Raw genomic sequence first — 27472 nt, forward strand, 5'->3', positions numbered from 1 at the left:
GGGGGCAGCTCAGATTATTCCAATTTGCCAATCCACAGGAGCTTTCAAAACCTAGCTTTACGCACCAGGCTTTTCATTCATAAGATGGTCCCTGAAGTTGCAGCGTGCTGTTACCCTGTCCTCGGGCACGACTCCTGGCATGGCCCTGCCTCTCTCATATGAAACTGCCTTTCACCTAACCCAGCATTAGTAAGTTGTGTCCCAGCATCAAAAGACTCTGTAAATCTTATAAAATGGTGGCCCTACTGTGAATTTTCTGGGCCCATGTGAGATGAGGAGGTTGCATATGCAGGAATGGGGGGCACCGAGGTATATGTTGGGGCCCTGGCAGGGTAGGAAGTGTCTTCTCATGGCAGAGCATGCAATCACGGTGTGCCCAGGGTGAGGTGGAGGCATCTGGTCAGAGGGGAACAGTGGGACAATGGGCTAACATGCTATCTCTCCAAGTTCCTCCACTGTGAACACACTCTTCTGTCCTTTGTATCAGCAAGTACCTTGTGGCAAGATGCTCTGAGACTGTGTCCCTATCTTGTTCTTCATATTTTCACCCACGAATTTTAGCATCCATTGATGATCCCTGCCTAAAAAAAAATCAACTATGGTTTGCCAAATGGTAAGGATGCAAAGTTTTTTGAAAACGAAGAATAACTTCAGAGACTTTTGTGCAGTACTTGCAAACTATGGCGTGGGGACTTTGGGAACACAAGCAGGCCCATTCACGTGAACACTGTCTAGCTGACATCACGCTGCAGTGGGACAGGTGAGCAGACGCAACAGGCACTGTGTGTCCCCACAAAAGTTCAACTGTGATCAGGCCCTTCACAGAAAGGGGTTGCCAACCCCTTTGTTTTAGGAAAATATTGCATTATGAGACAAGTAAAATGTTTTCTAAGGAACTAGAAAAATAATTCTGATAAAAGCCTGACCAAATCATCAAAATAAAAAAAAAACAGATTAAAAAGCAAAATTGAGATGATATTCCAGAAGCAGAACATAGGCTAAGATAGAAGATGGAAAAGATCATGTCTTTTGCCCATTTCATGATTGGATTGTTTGTTTCTTTGCTGTTGAGTTTAATAAGTTCTCTATAGATCTTGGATACTAGTCCTTTATCTGATACGTCATTTGCAAATATCTTCTCCCAATCTGTAGGTTGTCTTTTAGTTTTGTTGACTGTTTCTTTTGCTGTGCAAAAGCTTCTTATCTTGATGAAGTCCCAATAGTTCATTTTTGCTTTTGTTTCTCTTGCCTTCATGGATGTATCTTGCAAGAAGTTACTGTGGCCAAGTTCAAAAAGAGTGTGATGGGCAAAAGACATGAAGAGAAATCTCACCGAGGAAGACATAGACATGGCCAACAAGCACATGAGAAAATGCTCCACATCACTGGCCATCAGGGAAATACAAATCAAAACCACAATGAGATACCACCTCAAACCAGTGAGAATGGAGAAAATTAACAAGGCAGGAAACAACAAATATTGGAGAGGATGTGGAGAAAGGGGAACCCTCTTGCACCGTTGGTAGGAATCTGAACTGGTGCAGCCACTCTGGAAAACTGTGTGGTGTTTCCTCAAAGAGTTAGAAAATAGATCTGCTCTATGACCCAGCAATTGCACTGCTGGGGATTTACCCCAAAGATACAGATGCAGTGAAACGCCGGGACACCTGCACCCCGATGTTTATAGCAGCCATGTCCACAATAGCCAAACTGTGGAAGGAGCCTCGGTGTCCATCGAAAGATGAATGGATAAAGAAGATGTGGTCTATGTATACAATGGAATATTCCTCAGCCATTAGAAACGACAAATACCCACCATTTGCTTCGACGTGGATGGAACTGGAGGGTATTATGCTGAGTGAAATAAGTCAATCAGAGAAAGACAAACATTATATGGTCTCATTCATTTGGGGAATATAAAAAATACTGAAAGGGAATAAAGGGGAAAGGAGAAAAATGAGCAGGAAATATTAGAAAGGGAGACAGAACATGAAAGACTCCAAACTCTGGGAAACGAACAAGGGGTGGTGGAAAGGGAGGTGGGCAGGGGGTAGGGGTGACTGGATGACGAGCACTGAGGGGGGTACTTGATGGGATGAGCACTGGGTGTTATGCTATATGTTGGCAATTTGAACTCCAATAAAACATAACTTTTTTAAAAAAGATGAGAAAACCAATCCAAAAAGGATGACAGCTAATAAAGGCTACAGAAAAAGAGAAAATGTTCTTTTAATCCAAAATTGAAGTACAAACACTCTTATAATGACCATAATGAATGAAAAACATTTACTCCAAGGCACATTATCTTGAAATTTTGAAATACCGAGAAAGAAGAGTAAATTCTGAAAGCTTCCAGAGAGAGGAGAGAAAGAGAACAGGTCACATACAGAGGAAGAACAATCAAAATGGCACTATGACATCAACAATGCCAGGATACACAAGCGTGAGAAAACTGCCTCCACGTTCTAAGAGAAAATATTTGTCATCCTACAGTTTGTACCCAATTAAACTATTCTAATTTAATTTAAACCCAAATTAAATCCATCAGACATTTTCAGAATTCATGCATCCAAAATTGTCTCCCACGTCACTTTTCTTAGAAAGCTGCAGGAGAATGTGCACCACTAAAGAAAGAGGGGGGGGGGACATAAATTAAGAAAGAGGAAGACAAGACTCCATAAAACAAGATTCCCACAGGAACTTCCCAGGATGACAGTTGTCCAACAGGGCTAAGAAGAAGTTTAAAGCAAGCAGAGGCAGAACTCTGGAAATGAAATAGCCTGGGGGAAAAAAACAAAATTTGTAGATTATTTGATATGATTGGGTTAGAAAAAATACTGAAGAAATTGGCCAACATATGATAGATTCAACTTCTTGGAAAATTTAAGGTTCACTAAAGCCGTGCAAGAAAAAGAGGAAGACAATAATTCATACAAGAAAAATAAAAAGTTGTCAAAGAAAGAAGTATCCTACTACTCTCTGTGACTCTTCAGGGAATGATACTGCAGTCATAATTAACAAACCATAACGACTTATATAAAATTGGGTATTTGGTATCATGCAAGAGAGGAGGTGGCTGGAGTAGAAAAGCTGTATTTTATCTACCTTAAGTCAATAGATGTCTACAACTGACAAATCCAAAAACAGCCACAAAGGAGTATCATTTAGAAATATGGGGCAAATCTAAGAAGAAACAGCCTTAAAAAGCTGAATATTATCTCAGACCCAGGTAAGGGCAGGTGAGGGCAGGGCTGAGTCTTCTCGCACCATTTGGTGCTGTGTGGTCAGGCTCTGATGAGACACTCACAAACGCCATGGCTCTGTGAATGCCTTCCTTGGCCTCATTTCCCCTTCCCCCAGAATTGCCCAAAGTCAACTCAGATGTGAAGGGCTCCCAAGCTCATCCTTCTTGGGATGGATGCTTCCTTCATGCTCCCAAAGCTGCTGGTATATTCCTTATAATAATTGGTTGATTCAACAAATACTATTATGAGACTGACATCCTGTTAGATGCTAGAGACAGAGGAAACCGGACAGCAGATACACACGTATTCAATTCAATGTGGACAAGAGTTATAACGAGATGCCCCGGCCTGAGTTTCCCCACTGTACTGTCATCACAGGACTACTTTGCTTCTCATTCCATCCAGGTATTGCTCACCTGGGAGTAAAGAGAACAGTGCTCTGCTCTGTCTCAGGCTCTGCTGCACCTCCGACATTTCCAGGACACCTATACCCTCTACCGTTTAACTCAAGGAGTTCCAGGTGTCACCACACACTTTCCAATTCTATCCTGCAAGTGACATGTGGCTTCTCCCGACACCTGGTCCTCTTCATGACTCAAGCCACTGCCTCCACATTCCCCCAGGTGGGGCAGGTGCTGTACACCCTTCTGGTGGTGCCACAAAATAACATCGTCCTTGCTCTTCACTCTGACCCAGATTTCAGATTTCTCCCTTCCCAGGGCTCTGGCCCAAGGCCCCAGAGGTCAGGATGGCAGGGACAGTTTCGGGGCAGGAGTCCTTTGTATGGTCACATTTCTTTGGCTAAGAACCTAATATCTGTCCCAGATCTTTTATTGCTGTCTTCAAGTAGCTCACACAGACACTTCCCTCAAGAGAGATAGCTGACCAGATAGCTCAGGATGAGAACAGAAAAGAGAGAGGAGGGGACCACTCTCCACGCCCCCCCCCCCATGGCAGGAGGAGCAACATGGCATTTCAGAAATCACTTCTGAGAGTAACCTTAAATGGGAGATAAAAACATGATCAAAAAATAATCTATACAACATAAAACTAATTTAGAACCAAATCCCTAAAAGAACCACATATGCTTCGATACATGTTATCCCTATTTGAAGCCCAAATATCTTGTCAGTTCTCTTAAAACACTTGTGCAGAGGATGTGCTCACCACTAACTCATCCGTCTTGGTCTCCACTTTTGTCAAGCTGGGAGTCTTCACTGCATTCGTATCACACTTTGCTCTTTTAAGCAGTACCAGTTGCTTCTGATGATTTCAGATACATCTTACCTTGTGAGGTAGGCACCTGTCTCCTTTAGTTTCATTAAATAATAATGCAGCTGCTGAATGCCATGAATACAGCACTTTCTCATTTTAACAGATACCATGAAGTTCATATTTAAATACACTTTTGCATTTTGGGTTCTAGCCAATAAAGAAAAACCCATACAACACACACACACACAGTGATCGCAAACATGTGCACCTACATACATACGTGTGCACACACATACACATGCATGGAGTGATCACATACGCATACACACATACAAACAGTGATCCCATGATCACATGCTTAAGCAGAATTCCTTGCCTTTTAAATTCTAAGGGCAGAAGTATCTTTTTTCTTATTTTATATGAATTTTCATTGGGATTTGCTATTTCATGTTTTTAAAATTTAACTTAAATTCTCTGAACATAAACTTTAAAATGGCCCAGGGATCATAATTTCTAATGTGAAAGAAGAAAGCATCAAACAGATAACTGCTTTATTTCAATTTCCAACACCAAGAACAAAACCAGTTAGTTCAAAATAAACAAACAGCAGAAATATTTTGCCACCCCCAGGCAATACTTAGTATGCTGTCCCAAACCAGTGGTTTATTTTTGCTATCTTCAGGTAAAGGACCAGGCTCACGATGAAGTATTCTTCTGTCTCTTTGATCCACACCAGCTCCACGTGCACTTTGCCTTCCGAGTCCACATAGTCAACACAGTAAGTCTGTCCCAAGAAGTTAGGGCCATCAGAGGGCACAGAAGATCTCATGCAAACAGGGGAACTGAGACACCAAAAGGGTTTCCCATATTCGTCCAAAAGAGTTATATCCATTATAGAACAACTCTACAAAATAAACATAAATATTCATAAGTGAAAGGACAAAAGGGCCAACTGGACCTGATTTACAAGTTTAAGTAATAGATGTATAAATGTATAAATTAAGCCTCTTCATGAAGGTTGAAGTGAAAGAGGAGGGAGGAGAGAAGAGAGAGCAGAATTACACAAGAAGGCAGGGCCCACACCAAGACTGTGAGAGCAAGAAGTGCTGGAAGTCTCAGGAATTGGGCGCTGGGGGGCAATGGGGTCATGAGGGTGGCAGGTTGGCTGCCCCTCCTCACCTCCACCTGTGTCAATAAATGCACGTCCGATACACAAAAGAGCAATAAAACGGGGTGGGGGGGCAGTGAGAACAGCACGGGAATGATGGTGATTGTTACATGCCAGTGAAGTGGTGCTAAGAGCCCTCAACTGTTGGTGGTAGTAACTCATAGGGCAGAGAGAGAAGAAGTACTGACACTGAGCAGAATCTGGTATCTGGAGGTGAGGGTGAGGGAGAAGGGGGTGCTAACCTCCTACTCCCTCCCCCACTGCTGCAGAAGAGCAGGGTCTGGGGAGAAGTACCAGCTGCATCTCAAGTGCCACGGGGACCTGAATCAGAGGGAGATGCTGATAGTGATTATTGTTAATGAGCTATAGTTTTAAATTTATTTTCTAATTGTGGGAAGACACATGCAGCAAAACTTTGCCACTGTAACCATCTTTAAGCGTACAGCTTAGGGCATTACGCACATTTACACTGCTGTGTGGCCATCAGCACCACCTACCCCCAGAGCTCTTTTCATCTTGCAAGACCGACACTCTGGAACCTATGAAACGATAACTGCCCCTCCTTGCATCTCCCCAGCCCCTGAGAACCACCATTCTCCTCAATGCCTCTGTAAACTGGTACCTTGTATGGTACCTCATACAAGTGGAATCCTACAGTATTTGACCTTTTGTGTCTGGCTTATTTCACTTAACATAATGCCCTCAAGGTTCACCCATGCTGTAGCATGTGCTAGAATCTCCTTCCAGGAGACAACATTCCATGGTATTTGGACACCAAGTTGTGGCTACCCATGCACCTGCCAGGGGACACCTGGGTTTCTTCCATCTTTGGGCTACTGTGAATAATGCTGCTATGAAATGAACATGGGTGTATCACATTAGCTATATTTTTTTAACATGTTCTATTTGTCAGATGCTAATCCAAGCATTTACATCTACTACTTTATTTAATACTCAAGAATTAACTATATTTCTCAAGAAATTATGAAGTAGTATCAAGGCTAAAATCTTGGCTCATTTTTTGCCATGACTTGTGCCCTGTGTTAGTGTTTTATTAATTGGAATTTAAAGCTTACTCTTAGATATCAGCATAAAATGAACCTAATTATAGATACAGGTATTATAGATACCTACATAGAGAAATATATAAAATATTATAGGTGTCAGCATAAACATTGCTTTCAGAGATCTATACACAATCAAATATGGCCAATAGCACTCACCATTTGGACTAAATGAGTCCTGACTCCAAAAAATGTTTCCCATAGAGAAATTTAAGGAATACAAACATTCCAAAAGTCAAAAACAAACAACCTGAGATGGTCTAGTAAATGAGTGATGTGAAGTGGTTCCCACCTCTGGAGGAGACCTGAGTGAAGACACAGTGAACACGAAACATCCTCAGCCCTGACAGTGGAAAGAGCAGACCACATGAGGTGGGGGCCACCCAGCAGGGCAGCCTGAGGAGCCCAACACTAGACCTTGCCTCTCCAGGTCCTGAAACAGTACACATCAGCCCAATGAGAGCCCATTCCACCACACCCTCTGTTTCTAGCAGAGCAGGGACCACAGTTCACAGACCACGGAGGAGGGCTCATGGGGGCTGAGAACAGACGGACCAAAGCCATTCCCAGGGGCTAAAATGTGTCTCTGTGCTCAGGCAGCAGGAGTCCTTCGGGAATAAACAGCTACCATTATGGCCATTTGATGAAGGAAGCTCCGTGGCTTCCATGTCGATGCCCAAGATAATACATCCAGTCAGCGGTCCTGTGGACCCACACCTTTCTTTACCCCAGTGCTCTTCATTATCTTAACTACTGGTTTAGCAGTCTCTTGGTTTTGTTACTTTAAACCTCATCAAAATCCAGCAGCACAGACTCAGTGGCTAGAACCATGAGCAAGGAGGAGACCATGGAGGAGAAGGTGACACCCTGGGCTGCCCCAACATTCCAGAGGGAGGTGAAGGAAATTCAGGAGGAGCAGTCAAGAGGTGAAAGAACTCTTCCACAAGGATGCCACTCGCAAGCCCTGCGCTCCTCAGCAAATGGCTTACTCTGGCTGCATTCATCCCCTCAGCTGCCAGACAGAGTTGTGTCTGCACAAGGCAGCTCCATCTCCATTTGGTCCCTTCTCCATAAGCACTTCCATCCTGGGGGCCGGGGCAAGGAGAGAGAAGGAGAGGTATTTTAGACACCCCCCAACCTTCCTCCACTCACCTTCTGCCTTTTTCCTCAAGAGAAATATGTTTCCAACTACCCTTCCCTAAATTGATCTCTTTCAGCACAAAGTTCTAGAAACATGCACACCTATGCAGTAGGCAGAACTCACCTTCCCTAAGGGAGTAAGTCTGTTCTTCTACCTACCCCTCACTGACCAATGAACTCTGCAGAGTCCAAGGGCAAGGAGTGGGGCGTTGGGCTCCTCCCAAGGTGCTTACTCCTGGAATCACCCAGGTCACTGCAGCACCACCAGCAAACCTGCTAGGGCATCTTTCCTGGGGGGAGGGAGGGCACAGCCACCACTGCACACTGAACTGTGACACACCCATCAGCAGACTTCACTTGCACAAAGCACAACCACAGTTATACTAAAATATCTAGCTTGGATTACAACCGATACCAAGCTCCACATAGATTTAGAAGTAATGTTAAAATAACACAAAAAAATGCCAAAGAAGGCATGAAAGGACCAAGCACTAGGAACAGGTATAAGAAAAGCCTTACCAAAGGAAACTCCACCAACCAGCACTTCTGATAGGAATGGAGGGAAGGCAGAGCAGGAGAGTGTTTCATTTTGAATTACACTGAATTCTACTGAAGACTGCAGCGGGGCGACTACCCTGGCTACTCAAAACGAGTTTGTAAAACAGCATGGCAACCAGTTATAGAGCAGCTGGCCTGCGTGGACTCATAACCAACAGCAGCCACTGCAGGCATCTCTAAAATGTATTTGAGATCATAATCTGACCTTTAAAAAGTAAAAAAAAAAAAATACTGATCAGTTTTTAACGTGATTTTTTAAAAATGTTTAAGGTTGAGTAATCCCCAGTATAAAATGATGAGTTGCTGACGCTGGACTCCAGGCATCAGGCTACAGATACATGTGATTTGAATGGCCTCAGTGGCAGCAAGCGTTAGCTTGACAGCCCTCACACTCCTCTGATGGAAAGAAATCCTCTGGCGGCAATACACCAGGAGGACCTCAGCTCCCCACCGGTGAGACCACACACCAAATCAAATACCACAGTGCAACAGCAGCTCCTCCATCTGTCATTATCATGATCATTCATAGCGCTTCTTTGCTTTCTGGCCTGGACCCAGAATCACTGATGTGGGTGACACTTTCAAACCAACCTGTCCCTGATGGTGTGAACAACAGTGTCAGGAGGCTCCGTCCGGGACACTACTTATACAATCTCCACAACAAACAGGAGATTTAGCTTTTTGGCTTTTAATAGTTATGTATATATAAGAAACTTTTTTTTTACCATTTACCCTCATTTATGAAATATTTTTAACTCTAGAGCAATTTCTTAACACACGTTTTAGAGTTTCACTATAGTTACACTGATCAGATGCTTGAGGGAAATTCCTGACCTGTGCAGCAAACAGAAGGGACAGGACATCACTTACCTCCGCTTTTTTTCTTGAAAAACTCTGAGGACATCTCAGTCTTAACTACCAGACCCCAAATCATGAACCGCAGGCCCACAGGGGAGGGTCAGCTGTGCAGCCCCGCTCCACCTCCTCCCAAAGCCCAGCTGGGAGAGGGAACTGCAGGGAAAAAGTGTGTGGGGACAGGCAGTTCATGCCTGACTTCAAGGACTCACAGCCCCATTTGCAGATCAAGCCACTCTGTTGGAAACCTGCACACGGGAGTCACGTTGGTCAAGTGACCTATAGAATCACTGCCTGGAGCTCATTCTGAAGCTGCACCTTCAGCTTCTGGTTGCTGTAAAAAATCTGTCCCTGTATTTGCAGCTAAAATGCTATTTAGGATGGTCTGTTACACAGCTTAGTCTACCTGACATAAAGTCCCACCAGAGGCTGTGTGTGAGAGCTGGGATAAAGCTTTGTTTCTTTGTAGAATTACTACACTTCCCTCCCCCTGCTCTCATCCTGCTCCAAACAACAAAAAAAAACACAGAACAAATGACATCATTTTTATAATCACATGGACACATTAAGTCTTTCATATCTGTATTCTACCTTTCTTGGACCTCAAGGTCTACTCTGGCTTTAACATTTTATTTTAGTGCATATTTTTATAAGACCCATTGAAAAACACAAGTCTGTGCTCTTAAAGATGTGAAACAATATTCTTATGTATATGATAAAAATAATCTGTACCAAAATTAAAATATTTGTTTACAAATAAATAGAATCAATAAAGCAGTTCATTGTATCAAATAGCAAATGGCTCAAGAGATAATATTTAATGATAATTAACTGATTTTAACAGTCAATGATAGCACTGCTCTCAATCTCAATCATCATTGGTAACTATTCTCACAAGGTGTCTGTACTTGTATGGCGGAATAAAGTTACTCAAGATAGATCCCACGGGCTCACCAGGAATATGTAAATCCTGATGGAGAACAAAATAAAGATGGAGAACAAGGAGAACCCCAGCATCCATGGGCACAACTGTTTCAAGGACCCTCACCCTCCTCCACCTCTTCTTCCCTCTGTCCCTGCCAACTCCCAAACACTAAATAAACTCTCCCATCCATGGGGATAATTTTTGGTGAGGTACAAACTGATATAACTGTTCAAGGAAGGGTTTCAAGGAAATATCTGTATCCTGGTATAAGAGCAATTAAGATGTTGAGTAACTGCTACTTGTTTGGTCCAACCTAGAGCTCTACTTCTTCTCCAGAACACAGACAGAGGGGCTTCATGGAAGGGCAGAGGCGCAGAAATGCTGTTGCATGCTACCCACTGCTCCTGCTCCCCCACACTCAACAAAAAACAGACGGTACTCAACAAGTACCTGTTGAATGAATCAATCAGGTGTCAACAGCTAAGAAAATATGCACATATCTTCAGACATGAGAACAGTAAAACTAGGACTCTAAAAGCAGTGTCAGAAATATACATTGACAACCCAGGGCAATTTACACGTTTAATGCAATCCCTATCAAAATGACATGGACTTTCTTCAGAGAGTTAGAACAAACTATTTTAAGATTTGTGTGGAATCAGAAAAGACCCCGAACAGCCAGGGGAATTTTAAAAAAGAAAACCATAGCTGGGGGCATCACAATGCCAGATTTCAGGCTGTACTACAAAGCTGTGGTCATCAACACAGTGTGGTACTGGCACAAAAACAGACACGTAGATCAATGGAACAGAATAGAGAACCCAGAAGTGGACCCTGAACTTTATGGTCAACTAATATTCGACAAAGGAGGAAAGACTATCCACTGGAAGAAAGACAGTCTCTTCAATAAATGGTGCTGGGAAAATTGGACATCCACATGCAGAAGAATGAAACTAGACCACTCCCTTTCACCACACACAAAGATAAACTCAAAATGGATGAAAGATCTAAATGTGAGACAAGATTCCATCAAAATCCTAGAGGAGAACACAGGTAACACCCTTTTTGAACTCCGCCACAGTAACTTCTTGCAAGATACATCCACAAAGGCAAAAGAAACAAAAGCGAAAATGAACTATTGGGACTTCATCAAGATAAGAAGCTTTTGCACAGCAAAGGATACAGTCAACAAAACTAAAAGACAACCTACAGAATGGGAGAAGATATTTGCAAGTGACGTATCAGATAAAGGGCTAGTTTCCAAGATCTATAAAGAACTTATTAAACTCAACACCAAAGAAACAAACAATCCAATCATGAAATGGGCAAAAGACATGAACAGAAATCGCACAGAGGAAGACATAGACATAGCCAACACGCAGATGAGAAAATGCTCTGCATCACTTGTCATCAGGGAAATACAAATCAAAACCACAATGAGATACCACCTCACACCAGTGAGAATGGGGAAAATTAACAAGGCAGGAAACCACAAATGTTGGAGAGGATGCGGAGAAAAGGGAACCCTCTTACACTGTTGGTGGGAATGTGAAATGGTGCAGCCACTCAGGAAAACTGTGTGGAGGTTCCTCAAAGAGTTAAAAATAGACCTGCCCTACGACCCAGCAATTGCACTGCTGGGGATTTACCCCAAAGATACAGAGGCAGTGAAACGCCGGGACACCGGCACCCCGATGTTTATAGCAGCCATGTCCACAATAGCCAAACTGTGGAAGGAGCCTCGGTGTCCATCGAAAGATGATGGATAAAGAAGATGTGGTTTATGTATACAATGGAATATTACTCAGCCATTAGAAATGACAAATACCCACCATTTGCTTCAATGTGGATGGAACTGGAGGGTATTATGCTGAATGAAATAAGTCAATCGGAGAAGGACAGATATTGTATGGTCTCATTCATTTGGGGAATATAGATAATAGTGAAAGGGAATAGAAGGGAAGGGAGAAGAAATGGGTAGGAAATATCAGAAAGGGAGACAGAACATGAAGACTCCTAACTCTGGGAAACAAATTAGGGGTGGTGAAGGGGAGGAGGGTAGGGGGTGGGGGTGAATGGGTGACGGGCACTGAGGGGGGCACTTGACAGGATGAGCACTGGGTGTTATTCTGTATGTTGGCAAATTGAACACCAATAAAAAATAAATTTATTATTAAAGAAAAAAGAAATATACATTGACAGAAATCAGGTTACATTAAGAAAATAAAACAACAAATTACCTTTATGCAGCCACTGAAAACATCAGTTCTCCAAGAAAGGCCAACTTTTCCAATAAGAGGTAGGTGTTCTGTGTTATTTTTAAAACGTATAACAACAAGCTTCACATATCCATTTTCAATGGATCCTGAAAAGATTTAAGATTTTTAAAATTATGATCCTGAAAAGATTTTAAGATTTTTTAAATTACGATATGCGAACGCAGGACAAGTCAAGAGTCCTTAGGCTTGCTGCTTCCTAGAGAATGCCTCATATGGCCAAGTCCTGGATGTAGGCATCTGGCTTGAGGCTGGTAGCATAGCTGTTCTCCAGAGACAGAGAAACAAGTGCATATCCTGGAAACATGATCTCAAAAGTGAGTGGGGGGGAGATGCCTGGGGAGAACCTGGAGGTTACATGTCACTGATGGAGGCCAATGTTGCTAAGGAGGCTGAAGTTCTTCTGATTTGATTAAGCTAACAGCAATCATGGTACGGAGCCTCTAAGAGAGCAGATGCCAGAGTGGCCCAGACATTAAACAGAAGGGAACAAGGAGAGCAATGTTCATAGGAATGAGGAGTTTGAGAGCAGGGGAGTATGGAAAAGACAAGAAGCCCCGCACACACATCTTTCACATGCTTACTAGTAGGCAGAAATCCATGCCCATGCTACCAACAGCATGAGACCAGAGGCCTTGCCCCTCCTCTGATTAGCTAACCATGGACTAAGGGCAACATAGCCATTGGCAAGGGCTCCTCCCAACCCAAGCACACAAATCCACTTTCCAAGGCCCTTACACATGGAGAGCCTATGCATGCACTGCCGAGCTTCCTGTGATGATGAGCTTCACACATTTACCCTGAAACATGACCACCATGCAGGACAACATAAGAGCTCCTCCATTTGGATGTAAGCTCTCTTCAGAGAGAGACACCTCAACAAAGATAAGAGGTGAGTCACGCAGGGGAAAGAAGAAGGGGACAGAAAAAGGTTCCTTGACCTTAGGTGAGTTATTTCAAGGGACAAAGTAGAGCCAAAGCCCCACCCTAAGAATTCTACACGGTGTCATCTGAAGCACAGTCTCGGGCCACTTTGCCAGCAGCCTCTTCTGGGACACAGTAATGAGCCCCTTGGAGCTTTCCAGCCCCACAGGAGGGCACTGTGAGGCCTTCAGTACCAAGGACAGGAACAGCCCACAGGTCCCCTCCTGCTGAGTAATTAGCAACAACAGTGCAGCTTCTCTCCTCCTCTCCCCTGCTGCAGGAATGAATGCCAAAAGACACTGACCCTTCCCAGGCAACAGCTCCGCTGTCACCTCTGCAGGGCTCAACGGAAGCATGGAGGAAATGTGTGAAAAGCCAAGCCTCAGAGGAGACACAGTAATGACATTCTGAATGGACCAGATGTGGCTCTGCTCTGCTCTATATTACTGCACAGCCATGTGCAAAATCAAGAGAGACCTCCAACCGGCTGGCATGTGTGCTGGCAGCCAGACGATGCCATACAGAAAACCACGAGTTCATTTTCCATGTGGCTTGTCCTCAGGACACCGCAGAAAATGGACCCCAAAGTACAACAGCCAATAACATCTCAATGGCAATTGTCTAAGCTAATAAACATGAAATCTCTGTGGAAGCAAAAAGACTATTGTTATTTTATTACCAAATATTCTCCCACTTTAGAACAACTTTAACATTTGCAGTATCTTGAAAGGTCAGAACTCCTTCTGCTTGTACCTCTAAGAGAAAAAGGCTATTTAAGCTTACCCTACATTTAAACAATCTGCACATATGTTCTATGTTAAATATATAAAATAGGCAATATTCTTGAGTACTTACTGTACACCAACCATTGTGTTAAGCACTTTATAGTAGCTTAAAAGACTAGAATATCTTAAAATCCTACTATAAATTAGGTATTACAGTTTTCTGAATTCATAGATGAGAGAAATATACAGAGAGATTAAGAGTACCTCACCCAAGGTCATGCCACTGGTAAGTGACAGAGACATGATTTAAACAGTATGTGTCTATTATAATAGATTAATATAATATAGAATTATATAATAAATTAAAACATACACAAAAGGAAACATAATTACTTATTTGCTTAAATACTAAAAATTTATAATATTTAATAAATATATATTATATAGTATGTAATATTTTAAATTCTCATAAAGTTCTGCTTTCATATTACTGCCAATAGAGAAAAATCTATAAATCAGCAGACAATATATGCTAGAGAAGCATTTATGGCTCCCCCAAATTTGTGTCAATTTCTCCATTGTGAGTCTCATGCTTACTCACCTCCCCTCCTCAACCTTCCTAGAACTAAGTCATAAGTGGCCTGGGTTCCTTCACTTGAGCTAATATACCCCTACTGAGTTCCTCCGTTGCTTAAAACAGTCAGAATAAATTCTGGTAACTCCAGCTCTAACCTACAAAGCATAAGGCCATCCCCAAAATGTAGAGAAATTAAATTCAAGGCTCACTGCCCTTGGCTTCCAGTGACATTCACTTACAAGCATGGCTTTTAGTCATGATAGGCTTCATTCCAAACCCTGCCCAGCCATTTACTAGCTGTGTAACCACATTCAAGCTCTAAGCTAAGTGAAATAAGGACACGAATAGAAAGTATTTTATAAGGCTTTGTGAAGATTAATGGAACTAATAATATATATGAACATTACAGTATAGATTATTATATCTTCCAGGCTAAATATGCTAAGCACCTTACATGCATTATGTCAACATTATTCCTCTATCTAAAGAGCCAAGCCTACTGCCAAGCAGAAGGTGGATATGTACCATGTACATGGATTACAAGACTCAATAATTATAAATGCATCTATTTACCCAAATGATCTACAGATTTAATGTAATCATAATCATAAACCCAGCAGGAATTTAATAATTTATAAAGAATCAATATAGAAAAATAAGTAAATAATAAAATTTGACAATCTGATTCTAAAATTCAAAAGGAAATAGGACCTAAAAGAGCCATACAATCTTAAGAAGAAGAAAAAAAGTTGACTTCAAGACTTACCGTAGAGGTACAGCAATCAAGACAGCGTGTCATCACTCTAAGACATACAGATAGATCAACAGAACAGAATAGATGGATCTAAATACCTACCAACACTTTTACAAACAATTGACTTTTGACAACGACATCAAAATAATTCAATGAGAAACAAAGTCTTTTCACAAAAAAACCTTACTATCCATATGGAAAAACAGAATGAACCTCAGCCCTTACCTTACACTTAATACAAAAATTAATTAGGGATGGATCATAGACCTAAATGTAAGGGTTAAAACCATCATACAATCAGAAGAAAGAACATCTCTATAACTTGGAATAGGAAAAGTTTTTAAACCCCCCCAAAAAAAGTATGAAATAAAAAAAAACTAATAAATTAGATTTGATCAAAATGAGCAACTCCTAATCATGAAAAGATACTATTAAGAGGCAAGAATATACAATGGGGAAAGGATGATCTCTTCAATGAATAGTGTTGGGACCATGGGACAGCCACACAGAAAAAAAAAAAAAAAAGAAATTGGCCCACTATCTTACACCATACACAAAAATTAACTCGAAATGGATTAAGACTTGAATATAAGACCAGAAGCCATAAAAATCCTAGAAAAAAAAAAGAAACATAAACTCCTTGACTTAGGTCTTGGTGATACATTTTTGGATCTGTCTCCAAAAGCAAAGTCAACAAAAGCAAAAGTAAATAAATGGGACTATGTCAAACTAAAAAGCTTCTGCACAGCAAAGGAAACCATCAACAAAGTGAAAAGATAACCTAATGAATGCGAGAAAATATCTGCAAATAATATAGTCAATAAGGGATTGATATATAAAATATATAAAGAATCCATAAAACTCAATATCAAAAGAAAATCCAATTAAAAAGGGACAGAGAATCTAAATAGACCTCTTCCCAAAAAAGACATAGAGATGGCCAACAGACACATGAAAAGATGCTTGACATAAATCATCATAAGAGAATGTAAATCAAAACCAACTGAGATATCTCCTCACTCCTCTCAGAATGGCTATTATTGAAAAGCAAAATAGGAAATAACAAGTATTAGTGAGGATGTGGAGAAAAGGGAGCCCTCACTGTCGGTGGTAATTAACTGCACTAATTTATACTTTCCACTATGGAAAACAGTGCAGATGTTCCTCAAAAATCCTTTTTAAAAACTACTGTATGATCCAGCAATTCCACTTCTGGGTATTTGTCCAAAGGAAATATAATCACTATGTCAAAAAAACCTCTGCATCTTCATGTTCACTGCCGTTCTATTTACAATAGTCAGGCATGGAAACAACCCAAGGGTCCATCAATGGATGAATGGAAAAATATGTAATACACATGTAAAAAATCATATCAAAAAATATGTAACACACATACAAACACACTAAAGGAATATTATTCAGCTACAAAAAAGGAAATCCTTCATTTGCAACAACATGGATAGACCTAAAGGACATTATGTTAAGTGAGCTAATCCAGACACAGAAAGTAATATAATGTTATACATCAATTATACTTCAATAAAAAAATGTTTAAAAATACCATTAAGGGGGGATCCCTGGGTGGCGCAGCGGTTTGGCGCCTGCCTTTGGCCCAGGGTGCGATCCTGGAGACCCGGGATCGAGTCCCGCGTCGGGCTCCCAGTGCATGGAGCCTGCTTCTCCCGCTGCCTGTGTCTCTGCCTCTCTCTCTCTCTGTATGACTATCGTAAATAAATTAAAAAAAAAAATTTTTTTAAAATACCATTAAGGAAATTAACAAGCCAGCCACAGATTGGGATGAGACATTTTGTAGAACATTTATCTATCAAAGGACTAGTATTCAGAATACATAAAGAATTATAATTCAGAAACAGATAAGTCATTATTTTTAAAAGTTGAAAGGATTAGTAGACACTTCAAAAAGAAGATATGAAAATGGCCAAGAGGCACATGAAAAGGCGCTCACCACTACTGGCCATTAGGGAGATGCAAATCAAAGCCTTGATGATCGATCCTACTCCCACACGTCAGAACAACTAAAATTTAAAAGACTAATAACATCAAACGTCGACTGGGATATAAAGCAACCAGAACACTCATACAACACTGGTGGGAGTAGAAAATGTACAAACAATCTAAAAAAATATTTTGGCCATTTCTTATACATAGAATTTTCTTATACATAAAAATGATAATTTTTAATACATAAACCTCCTACAAAACCAACGATTCCAGTACTAGGTATTTTGCCAAGAGAAATAAAAAAACTTATGTCCACAAAAAAAAGACTTTCACAAGAGTTCTGTAATAGCCTTATTCATAAGTGCCCCAAACAGGAAACAACACAAATTCCCTGTCCATCAATAGGAAAACAGGTATGCAAATTGTGGCATATTCATTCAGTGAAATAGTACTACTCATCAATAAATAGGAATGACTAGCAATACTTGCAACAGTATAAATGAAACTCAAGGCATTTCGCTGAAAGTATCTGGACACAAAAGAGTACATCCTGTATGATCCCACTGATATAAAGTTGTAGAACAAGCAAAACTAATCCATGGTGAAAAAAATCAGAAAATTATATGTGGGAGTTCTTGTATTATTTTTGTAATTTTTTTCTACATTGGAAATTACATCACAATAAAATGTTACTAAAAAAGTAACATTCAATAGACGTTAGCTGTTAGCAGCTATATCAACCTTCCTCTGAAGGCCCCCTTCTGCTTATTACAACTAGCTGCTCTTTTCCTATCCAACCCATAACCCTGGAAATGCGCAAATCTGTGTCCTCAGATCGTCTTCCTCTTCCCTGAGGGAATTTAGTCCCTCAAAACTTCAACATTCACCTCTATGGCTAATAGCACCTTCCAGCCTACGCTAATCTCTTCCTTTTCTAACCCTTGCTAACATTAATGTTCTAACACCTGAACATTTAATTATACTGGATTGTTTCTGCATTTTCAAGGTTTCCTAAAATAATCTACAGTCTTTAGGAAAAAAGGTCATGTCTTCTACGGCATGATTAATGGCACTACTAATATAACATTCCTCATTTCTTAGCTATGATTAGAATTCATTTTTTTTTTTTTTGCCCCATAAATAGAACCCAGAAAAGGCAGGAAGTAAAAGAAGGTTCAGAGAGAGGACTACTGACTGGGTTGACTGAATGATTTTCCCAAGGCAGACAGGAAAGGGGCTTACATCACAGTAGTGCTGTCTGAGGCAGGAAAGGCAACAGGAGCCCACTGCACACATCACCCTGAGGAGCAGGCACTAAGTAAGGTGGGGCCCAAAAGCACCACCTGAGAGACTGCCGGAGGAACAAGAACACGTGAACACAGTGACACACCAGTGACACAGACATGTGGATGGGACATCAGTACACAGTTCTCAGGTGAGAGTGTGTAAGAAGAAAGAAGACCCTACAAACTCAAAAATATTTGCCGCCAAGTATTAACAGTTTAAAGCTGCAGAGACACCAACACTATGAAGGAATAACCAAGAACAAGACAGAAAAGTCATCAGACTCTAATGATCAAATTGAATAGGCTCTCAGACAAGAAAACCTTGAGTACTTCCCCCTCTTTCCTTGTTCAGCATCTTATATTAGATAAGGTAAACACAGAGCTTCTCTCTTTTTCTCAGTTGATTATTTTCAGATACTTTCATTGCTTTCCAAACCCCTGATACACGTAAAATTTAAGTAGCTAAGAATAGACACAGATCATGGACTATGAAAAGAGAGGTCATCTCTGAATGTGAGGAGGATCAGAACTTTCTCCCTGGTTTCACTCGTTGTACTAGCAGCATGAGTGAAATGAACTGGAGCTGTGTTGGAAGGATACTGGAAAAGGAGAACTTTCAAATCTGTAGGACAACATCCCTCCCAAATCCTGAATTGATGAGTGTGGCAACATCAATAAAATCCCCTAAGTCTTTGAGCCACAGACCCTCCACTTCTCTCAACCAGCAAGAACCCTAACAGGCTACATTTGCTGCTGGTACTGTTCCTGGTACTGCTGACAATAAACTTGATTTTCAACAGGATAAAGTGTGTACCTAGACTCTTAAAAAGCTCAGTGCTCATTAATTCAATAGTGTTTCAAAATAGCTTTTCCTATTGATGTAAAAATTCAGATGTATTTTTCACAAGACCCGATTTTATCTTCCATGCCGGGGGCCAATTTCCTAACAGTCCAGTCGATCTGAGTATGCATCATTTTTTTCCAGACTAGTCTTTCCAGAGATGTTTATGGGGAAGGTAAATGGATATTTGTTTTGGACTCTCCAACACCTGTTCTGCTTCTCTCACAAAGCATGTTCTGATATTCCTCTGAGACACATACCCACGTCAGTCCCCATACTTTAGATGAGAGCAGCCAGGCTCAGATATGGAGCATCCCATCCTCCTGACACATGACTAAGGCAGGATGAGTTCCTGAGCCAACAAGAGCCAAGGAGATGCAATGAGACTCTTGGGGAGGGGGTGTTTAAGGGAGGATCTTAGACTTGGACATGAGATCTAGGGCTAGCCAGAGCTGCCTTCAAAGGAGGAAGTATAACTCAGAATACAGTGAAGCAGGAAGAATCAGAATGGGAGAGACAAAGAGGGACAGGGTGTCCAGACATATCCAGCCCCACTGACAGGCAACAAGCCCTTGCGTCAAACTGTTTGAAATAAAACCTCCCCCTGGATTTTTCTACACGAATCCTTTTTGCTAAGCCAGTTTTAGGTTAGGTTTTCCGTAGCTTTCAACCAATTTTTTCTGATCTGTATGGAAGTGTTTTTTCCTTTTAAAATAATTTTTGAATCAAAAAAACATGAATTGAAAAAAAGATGATGGGAAAACAGATTTGAGATGATGCTAAGAGACAAATGGCTAAATACAGGTTCCAGAGGAGGTAGGAGCAGATATATTTAGGAATAGAAATTGGGATATACTCTTTGGAAAGAAGTGGGACATTTTTTTCCCTAAAGAAAAAAAAAAAAAAACAAGAATACAAAGAGACTGTAATATAGTGACAATGTGATGGCAGATGAGAGAGGACGATCAGGAAGCAGAGGGGTGACAGTTTTTCTTAGCACAGCAGGTAGTGAGCCCAAGCACAAGGAACAGAGCAGGAAGACGACTGTGATCATATCCAAACAGCCCTCACATGAAATACAAAGGGAACTTTAAGAGGGCTAATTAAAAGACTTCTGAGTAGCAACCAGGGGTGAGTCAATACTGGACAGCACCAACAGACACATACTTGTGATTTTCCCCCAAGGATCCAGGGAGCATTCGAGTCAGGGAAGCAACATCAAGGTGAGTGGTGTTTTAGTTACCGACGCAGGGAAACCACAGGGCCACAAGGAAAGGTAGCCCAGGCCATGTGCCCTGAAAATGATGCCAGAAAGGTAACAAAGAATGGGAAGAAATAAGAAGAAACCCAAAGAGGTGTGTAGAAGGCACAGGAACCACAGATGGTAACATGCTGGTGACCCCAGAGGTAGCCCTAAGTTCAATGTCCTGACAAGCTCAGGTTCTAACCACTAACTCCACCCTGGGGGAAAAAAATGAGAAAACCCATTTCTTACATTTCTTATTAGACGTAACTGCCTCCAGCTGCTTGTTTTAAGATTCTATTTTCACAATTGCCTTAATAAAAATCTATGAAAAAGGCTAAATGGGGATCCCTGGGTGGCACAGCGGTTTGGCACCTGCCTTTGGCCCGGGGCGCGATCCTGGAGACCTGGGATCGAATCCCACGTCGGGCTCCCGGTGCATGGAGCCTGCTTCTCCCTTTGCCTCTGTCTCTGCCTCTCTCTCTCTGTCTGTGACTATCATAAATAAATAAAAATTAAAAAAAAAAAAAGCTAAATGTATTATTTAAACAATATCCTTGAAAGTGAAAATATAAACAAAGACTTCATACCCTTCCTTTTAAATGATTTTTAAAATGCAAATCACCAGAAAGACAAAAATAAATCTCTGAGGTCAAAAGTCACACAGAAGCCAGAGTCCAGACCAGCAGATGAAGAGAAGCTGCAGGGAGGCCTTGGGAGCCTGAGGCAGCTCCTCACACAAGCTGTGTCTCTGCAGGGCCCACTTCAGGGGCGCAGCCTGGGCTCTGCTGCTGCCATTTTGAAATCCTTGCATTTTTAACAAGGAGCCCTACAGTTTCATTTTGCACATCTGTACCACGTCCCACAATCACGTGGCCTTGTTTCCAGGTGGAGTACTGTGCACTCTTGAAGAGCTCTGGCATTAAAAGGTATGGAGATCTGGGTTCTCCTGTTCTGCGAACAGTAATCTATAATGCTGATTTTCCATAATGGGTCACCAGACGGACAGAATAGGAAAAACGTACTAACAACCGCTGGAAGATGCTGTGAGGAGTTATCTGTTCTAATTTTCATAGGTAATCACCACCCAGGACTGTACTATTTCTAATGTCTTCCTGTTATGATAAATGCTGAGAGAGAATAATCGACCTAGAAACACAGAAAGCAATTAGTATCAACAGAGGAAACAAGTCATTTATTTTTGGAATCACAACTATAAAAATGAGATAACATGCTACCTATGAAAAATATTCGAAACAAACTATTAAAACTTTAAAAGTAGAATTTCTTTAAACAGAGGTCATCTGGGCTTATCAGGTTCTACTGCTGAATAGCTGAAACCCCACTTTTCTGGAGGGAAAAGAAGTTTCTGAAACCCATACCTTCTTTTTCTCCCCTCAACACTTCCTATTGTGTCTTACAGAGTTAAGTACAGCACATGTATTATTTAATCAGTATTTTAATGAAGAGCATACTGCAGAAACTCTGTAGGATATAGCCTGAATCTAACAGATCACAGAAACATAATCTCAAAGAATTCACTCACAATGGCACCACAAAAAATGAAGTATCGGTGACTGGCAGGTCCACACAGAGAACACTACTCCCGAGAGCAGTGACAGAGACTTAAAGGAGAGAGAGCGTCTGAAACTCTAAATGAAAAGAGATCAATGCCTTCCAAATTAACATACACATTTAATGCAAATCTGATCAAAATCCAAATGAGAGGGACACCTGGGTGGTTCAGCAGCACAGCATCTGCCTTCGGCTTGGTGTGATTCCAGGGCCCGGGATCAAGTCCCACATCAGGCTCCCCACAGGAAGCCTACTTCTCCCTCTGCCTATGTCTCTGCCTCTCTGTCTCTCTCCTGAATAAAAAAATAAAATCTTTAAAAAAATCCAAACGAGGTATTTTAAAATCTGGCTGAGTGATTATTAAATACACCTAAAAGAATAACTAGATTAAAATAACAGAGAAAACTTAGGGAAAAATTCACTAGTAAGAAATTTTATATTGGGGGAGGGACACATAATTTGATAACAAAATAAGAGAGCACTGAGCTGGCTCAGTCAGAGGAGCATGTGACTCTTCATCTTGGGGTTGTGAGTTCAAGCCCCACACTGGTATACAGATAACTTAAATAAACAAAGTTAAAAATATATATACGAAAGTAAAGCTTGAAATATCTTCTTGCCTGGTACGGAAACAAAAGGGGCATCGATTCTCAACAGAAAGAGTCCTAAGGGGGAAGGGTTTGGGAATCCATAGGCTTTGTACGTTTTATGTTTACGTATAACTGAAAACCTCAAAGCAATTCAGAAACAATATACACTAAATTAAACAGCAAAATACAAAATGGAGAAAATATTTTCAATGAATACAACTCCTAGAAGTTGTAGAAACAACAGAACCAACCAAACAAGCACATGGAAATTCAATTAAAGGAGAAATATAAAAACAAGCCTCACGGGCAGCAGCACAGGCCAAGCCTCCTGGAGATGCCTCTATTACCACCCTGGCCCTCAGACACCTTGGAAGGCAGGCTTTGACGTGGCCACACTTTGCAAGCAAGGACACTGACAGTGTCCACAGCCACGTGCCGGTGAGGGGCAGTAGCGAGGTGGGTCCTGTGACAATGCCCCCACAGGGGGCTACCACAGACTACCCACCACCCACCTCTGCTGTAGTCAAATTAATATTCAAAGACATGCAGATGTGAAACAATCAGATGTCACTTTCACCTTTCAAATTATCAAACATTTTACAAAATAACACTCATCACAATAGCACTGCAATCATGAAAAACTGAGACGGATGCCTGTTAGGATGAGTGGGTCAATAGATCATGATAAAAAGCAAACAATGGGAGGCCATATAACTTTTTTTTTCAAGATCAAATTTGCTAAAACAATTCAGTGACATGGGAAATGCCCACCATGTAATAGTAAAGGGAAAAACCAGAGTGTGGCACTGTTCACAAAATGTGGTCCACAGATAGAAATATAGCTGTATATCTGAAAATGGATCAAAATATAAACAAAGGTTGTCCTTGGTAGTTTTTATTTGCTTCTTTATAAACTTCTATATATTCAGAATTTTCAAACTCTATAATAAAAAGACATTAGGTTTTAAATGCATTTTTATAACAACTCAAAAAGTCAAAGGTCAGAAGACCACACGTTAAAAATCCTTTCCCTTTGCTTCTATCACTTTCCCTCCCAATCCTGCTAAAAAGGCTACAGTCTGCTGTCCTAGGCAAAACCCCCTTCATTCAGCTTCTGAAAGTTGGTAATAAATAGCTTGATACAAAGATAAAAAAATACATGTTGCCTCATACTTTGCATTGCTGATCATGCCTTTTTTCAAGCTCTATTTACACTTCAAAACTGCAGCTGCACTATCTCCTGCATGCTCCTTCCAGGTTGTGCCACACTCTCACAGAAGCGCTCACAGACCATGGAATGGAGCAGTTAGCACCGCAGCCCCAGAAGAGTCTACTCTCAGGGAGGCCTACTGGTCTAGCTGGCCCGGCACCTGGATTCCAGATGTGTTCCCACCTCATCTTTCCTAACCCACACAAGTGGCTCACTGCATCAAACAGCTTGTATCAACCACATGGTTTATGCTCAACATCCTTCCCTCTGGGGGTCTGGGAGGCTGGCAGTGCCAGACAGAGGGTGCCTACGTGACAAGTCACCACTAAGAAATCTGGGCATCGAGTCTTTACACGAACTTAGGCAGACAGACTTTCACGTGTTTTCACAACTCATTCTGGAGAAAATATGCTCATCCCAGGTGACTGCCCTGCAGAAGGCTTTCCTCTGTCCCTCCCCACATACCTTTTCCCTTTTACCGATTTCATTCTGCAGCCTTTCACTGTAATAAGTCGTAGCCACTAATACTATTATATCCTAAGTCCTGTGAGCTCCTCCCAGGACCCAGTGAGTCACAGAACCTGGGGTTGGTTCTGGGACCCAATGCCAGCAGCGCATCCACATTTCCCAAAGAACAGGACACAGATAAACACAGCAGGCACTTCTACAAGCTTAACTCACAGTTTCATTCACAAACCCCTCTTTTGGTATTTGCCTCACTGTTTATCCTTCCCACCCCTTGCCTCCCATAAATCTACATCAGGTGACAAAAATACTTCTTCTCCTAAACCGCCTTTTAGCTGGATTTTAGTAACAATACACAAAGAAGCAGGTAGCAAGTATGTGCAAGTACAGGGATCATAAATTTTTCTTTGAAGAGAGATAATATGGATCCTTTTTAGAAAACTCTGAATCTAGTCATGCCTTGTCAAAGTGGCAGAGCACATAAAAATACAATGAGAAAACTTTCCAGGTTTCTTGGGGGAGGAATATGACAAAGTTCCAAGGGGAAGGAATCAAACCTTTAGGGAAAGAAGAAAGGACACAGATCTTTTATTCACTAGGAGGTAGGGGAGGCAGAAAGTCCTACCCCTCAATACAGTGTCTGGCTGGGAGAGAATAATGTCTGGAAGCTTGAGCAATATCTTATAAAATGGGGCCCCAGTCTACTCCTGAGCACACTGGAATAATGCCTGCTCTGATGTGAAAGGGTGAAGGCGGGTGAAGAATACAGCAGGGCTAGGCAGTCACCAGCCTAAGAACTCAGCTCACCAGACCAGTGTTGGGATCCAAAGCCAAGGAGCATGAGGTATGGCCTCGAGGGGATGAGGAGGACAGCCCTGCCAAATGCAGGGGCCTTGCTTGTGGGCTGCCGACATACTGCTCATCCTGGGTATCTCCCACTGAGAGAGCTTTGGCCCAATCCCTTCTGAGTATCAGGAATCTCACTCGAGGCACAAGAACCAACCAGGGTCTTCTGCTTTTTTTTTTCAGTAAGTTGTAATAATAATAATAGTAAAATCCAAAGGACCGTGTAGCAAAGTCCATGAGACAGAGTCAAGAAAACAGAACAAAGGGCTATCTTGTTCAGAGAAAATACTGTGACAGAGAGGTAGAGCGTCTCAATTGGCCAGTGCTCACTCTGATATCTCACTGGGTTTGTGCTGAGTCTAAACATGGCAGGAATCCTCTGATTATGCATATTTCCTGTAGAGCCAATTCTAAAGATCCTCTCAGCCATTCTGAGACAAATGATTCTATACAACATATTCTACACCAATGCTCTAAATAAACATATACACATCCTCCAAAGGATGAAGATATACTCAGATACACAGGTATATCATGGTGTAACTCATTAAAACAGCTGGTAATTGCTGTGCTGTGAGCCTCACATTTCTGAGAATAATCTGTTAAAAGACTCTGGAGCTGCGAGAGAAGTGCATAGCTATTCTGCTTCATTTTAGGGGCACCATACACCATCCGTCAGTGTGTTTAACATGAGCAAAGGCCAGTCCCCTCTAACTATCCATCTTCAAAATTTAACCAAGATCTGGATGGTGATCACACAAGTGTCTGCTTTATGATAACCTGTCTTATGCATTTCTCAGTGTCAGTGCACAATACAAAGAAGATTAATTACAAAAAAATAAGAGAAAAGCAAGGGAACAGTTAATACACAAAACAGTGGTTAACACAATATACAGAACCAGAAGGAGAGACACAGGGCACTTCAAAGTCCCTGGCAACGGTCCACTTCTTAAACCGTGTAGTGGCTACATGGGTTTTACTGTTTTTTGCATGGTCTGTACACACATCATACATAGAAAAGAACTTATTATCTCACAACTAAAATTTTAAAACAAAAATTTTGTCAGCCATTCCATATGCACATGAGTATGTCTATGCAAGATATATCATAAATTCCCACTGGGATTTTTTAATAAAACTACAATGAATTTGTGGACTAAATTGGTACATCCTCAGAATTCTTATTTTAAGACGGAAAGCTGGAAATGACCCTATACAATCACCAAACTCAGGCTCTGTTTGTAATTTATGTCACATTTAAAGCTGTACCCTTTCCATGCCCCATGACTCCTACTAACCAGTCTGGACCCCTTTCCAGTAACCTCTATGAACATTGTTCTGGTCACTCTACCCCACCGCCAACTGCTCTTGGTCTGCCCTTCCTGAGGATGCCCAGAATCCCTAGAGCCCCACATGTGCCTGTCACCTGGCTCAGCACCAACCTGAGGAGGAAAGGCACCATGCCTGACACATCTATGCCCTGTGTCCAGCACATGTGTTCAATAATCGTTTGTTGATGAATGAATCAGATAAATAAATCCTCCCTTGTCCCCGTTACTTCCTGCCACTCCCTGCAGATGGCCTCATTAGAATCAGGCAGGTTTCTCGGGTCTCACTGATGACAAACAGTGGATAGAGCCACCTCAACACCAGGGACATGATGATAAAGCATTTTATCCTTGACAGAGAGAGAAAGTGTTCTTAAAACACAGGGCAAAGAGCTGTCGTTCCCAACTGCAATGACGTAGCCAGAATTTACTAAATATACCACATGGTACCACAGGAGAGTTTCTCAAAAACTGCAAAGAACATTCCAGTTTGTACTTTTCTAAAATGTGAGAGGAAGCTGATGGCGGCGGCGCCCTCTGCTGCTTCCTCATCACAGAACCACATGCAGAGGAAACGTGTCTCAGTTGCGCTGTCTTCTCACCGTGGAAATGTGTTTTCTAATTGTGAAAACAGATGAAAAGTGAGCTATCCCCATCTCAGCTTCCCATCCTCCTTCATGTTCCTCAGTCTCTCAGTCAT

The 27472-nt window shown here is 41.6% G+C and overlaps 1 protein-coding gene across 2 annotated transcripts in view; it reads right to left on the reverse strand.

Annotated features, from left to right (window-relative positions):
- Positions 1-4997: 4997 nt before the first annotated feature.
- The window catches only part of LOC129495590 (F-box only protein 15-like), a 49798-nt gene continuing 27323 nt past the window's right edge, over positions 4998-27472 (reverse strand). Inside the window, exons 9-10 of one of the 2 annotated variants that reach the window (XM_055303237.1) lie at positions 12411-12535; positions 4998-5364 (exon numbers count right to left, since the gene is read on the reverse strand). In XM_055303237.1, the coding sequence (XP_055159212.1) occupies positions 5098-5364; positions 12411-12535 (392 nt within the window). In that variant the 3' untranslated portion in view covers positions 4998-5097. The remainder of the gene's footprint in view (positions 5365-12410; positions 12536-27472) is intronic. The other variant, XM_055303238.1, reaches the window with a different exon arrangement.

This window comes from Nyctereutes procyonoides, unplaced genomic scaffold (genome assembly GCF_905146905.1).
Source record: "Nyctereutes procyonoides isolate TBG_1078 unplaced genomic scaffold, NYPRO_anot_genome, whole genome shotgun sequence".
NCBI classification, from domain to species: Eukaryota; Metazoa; Chordata; class Mammalia; order Carnivora; family Canidae; genus Nyctereutes; species Nyctereutes procyonoides.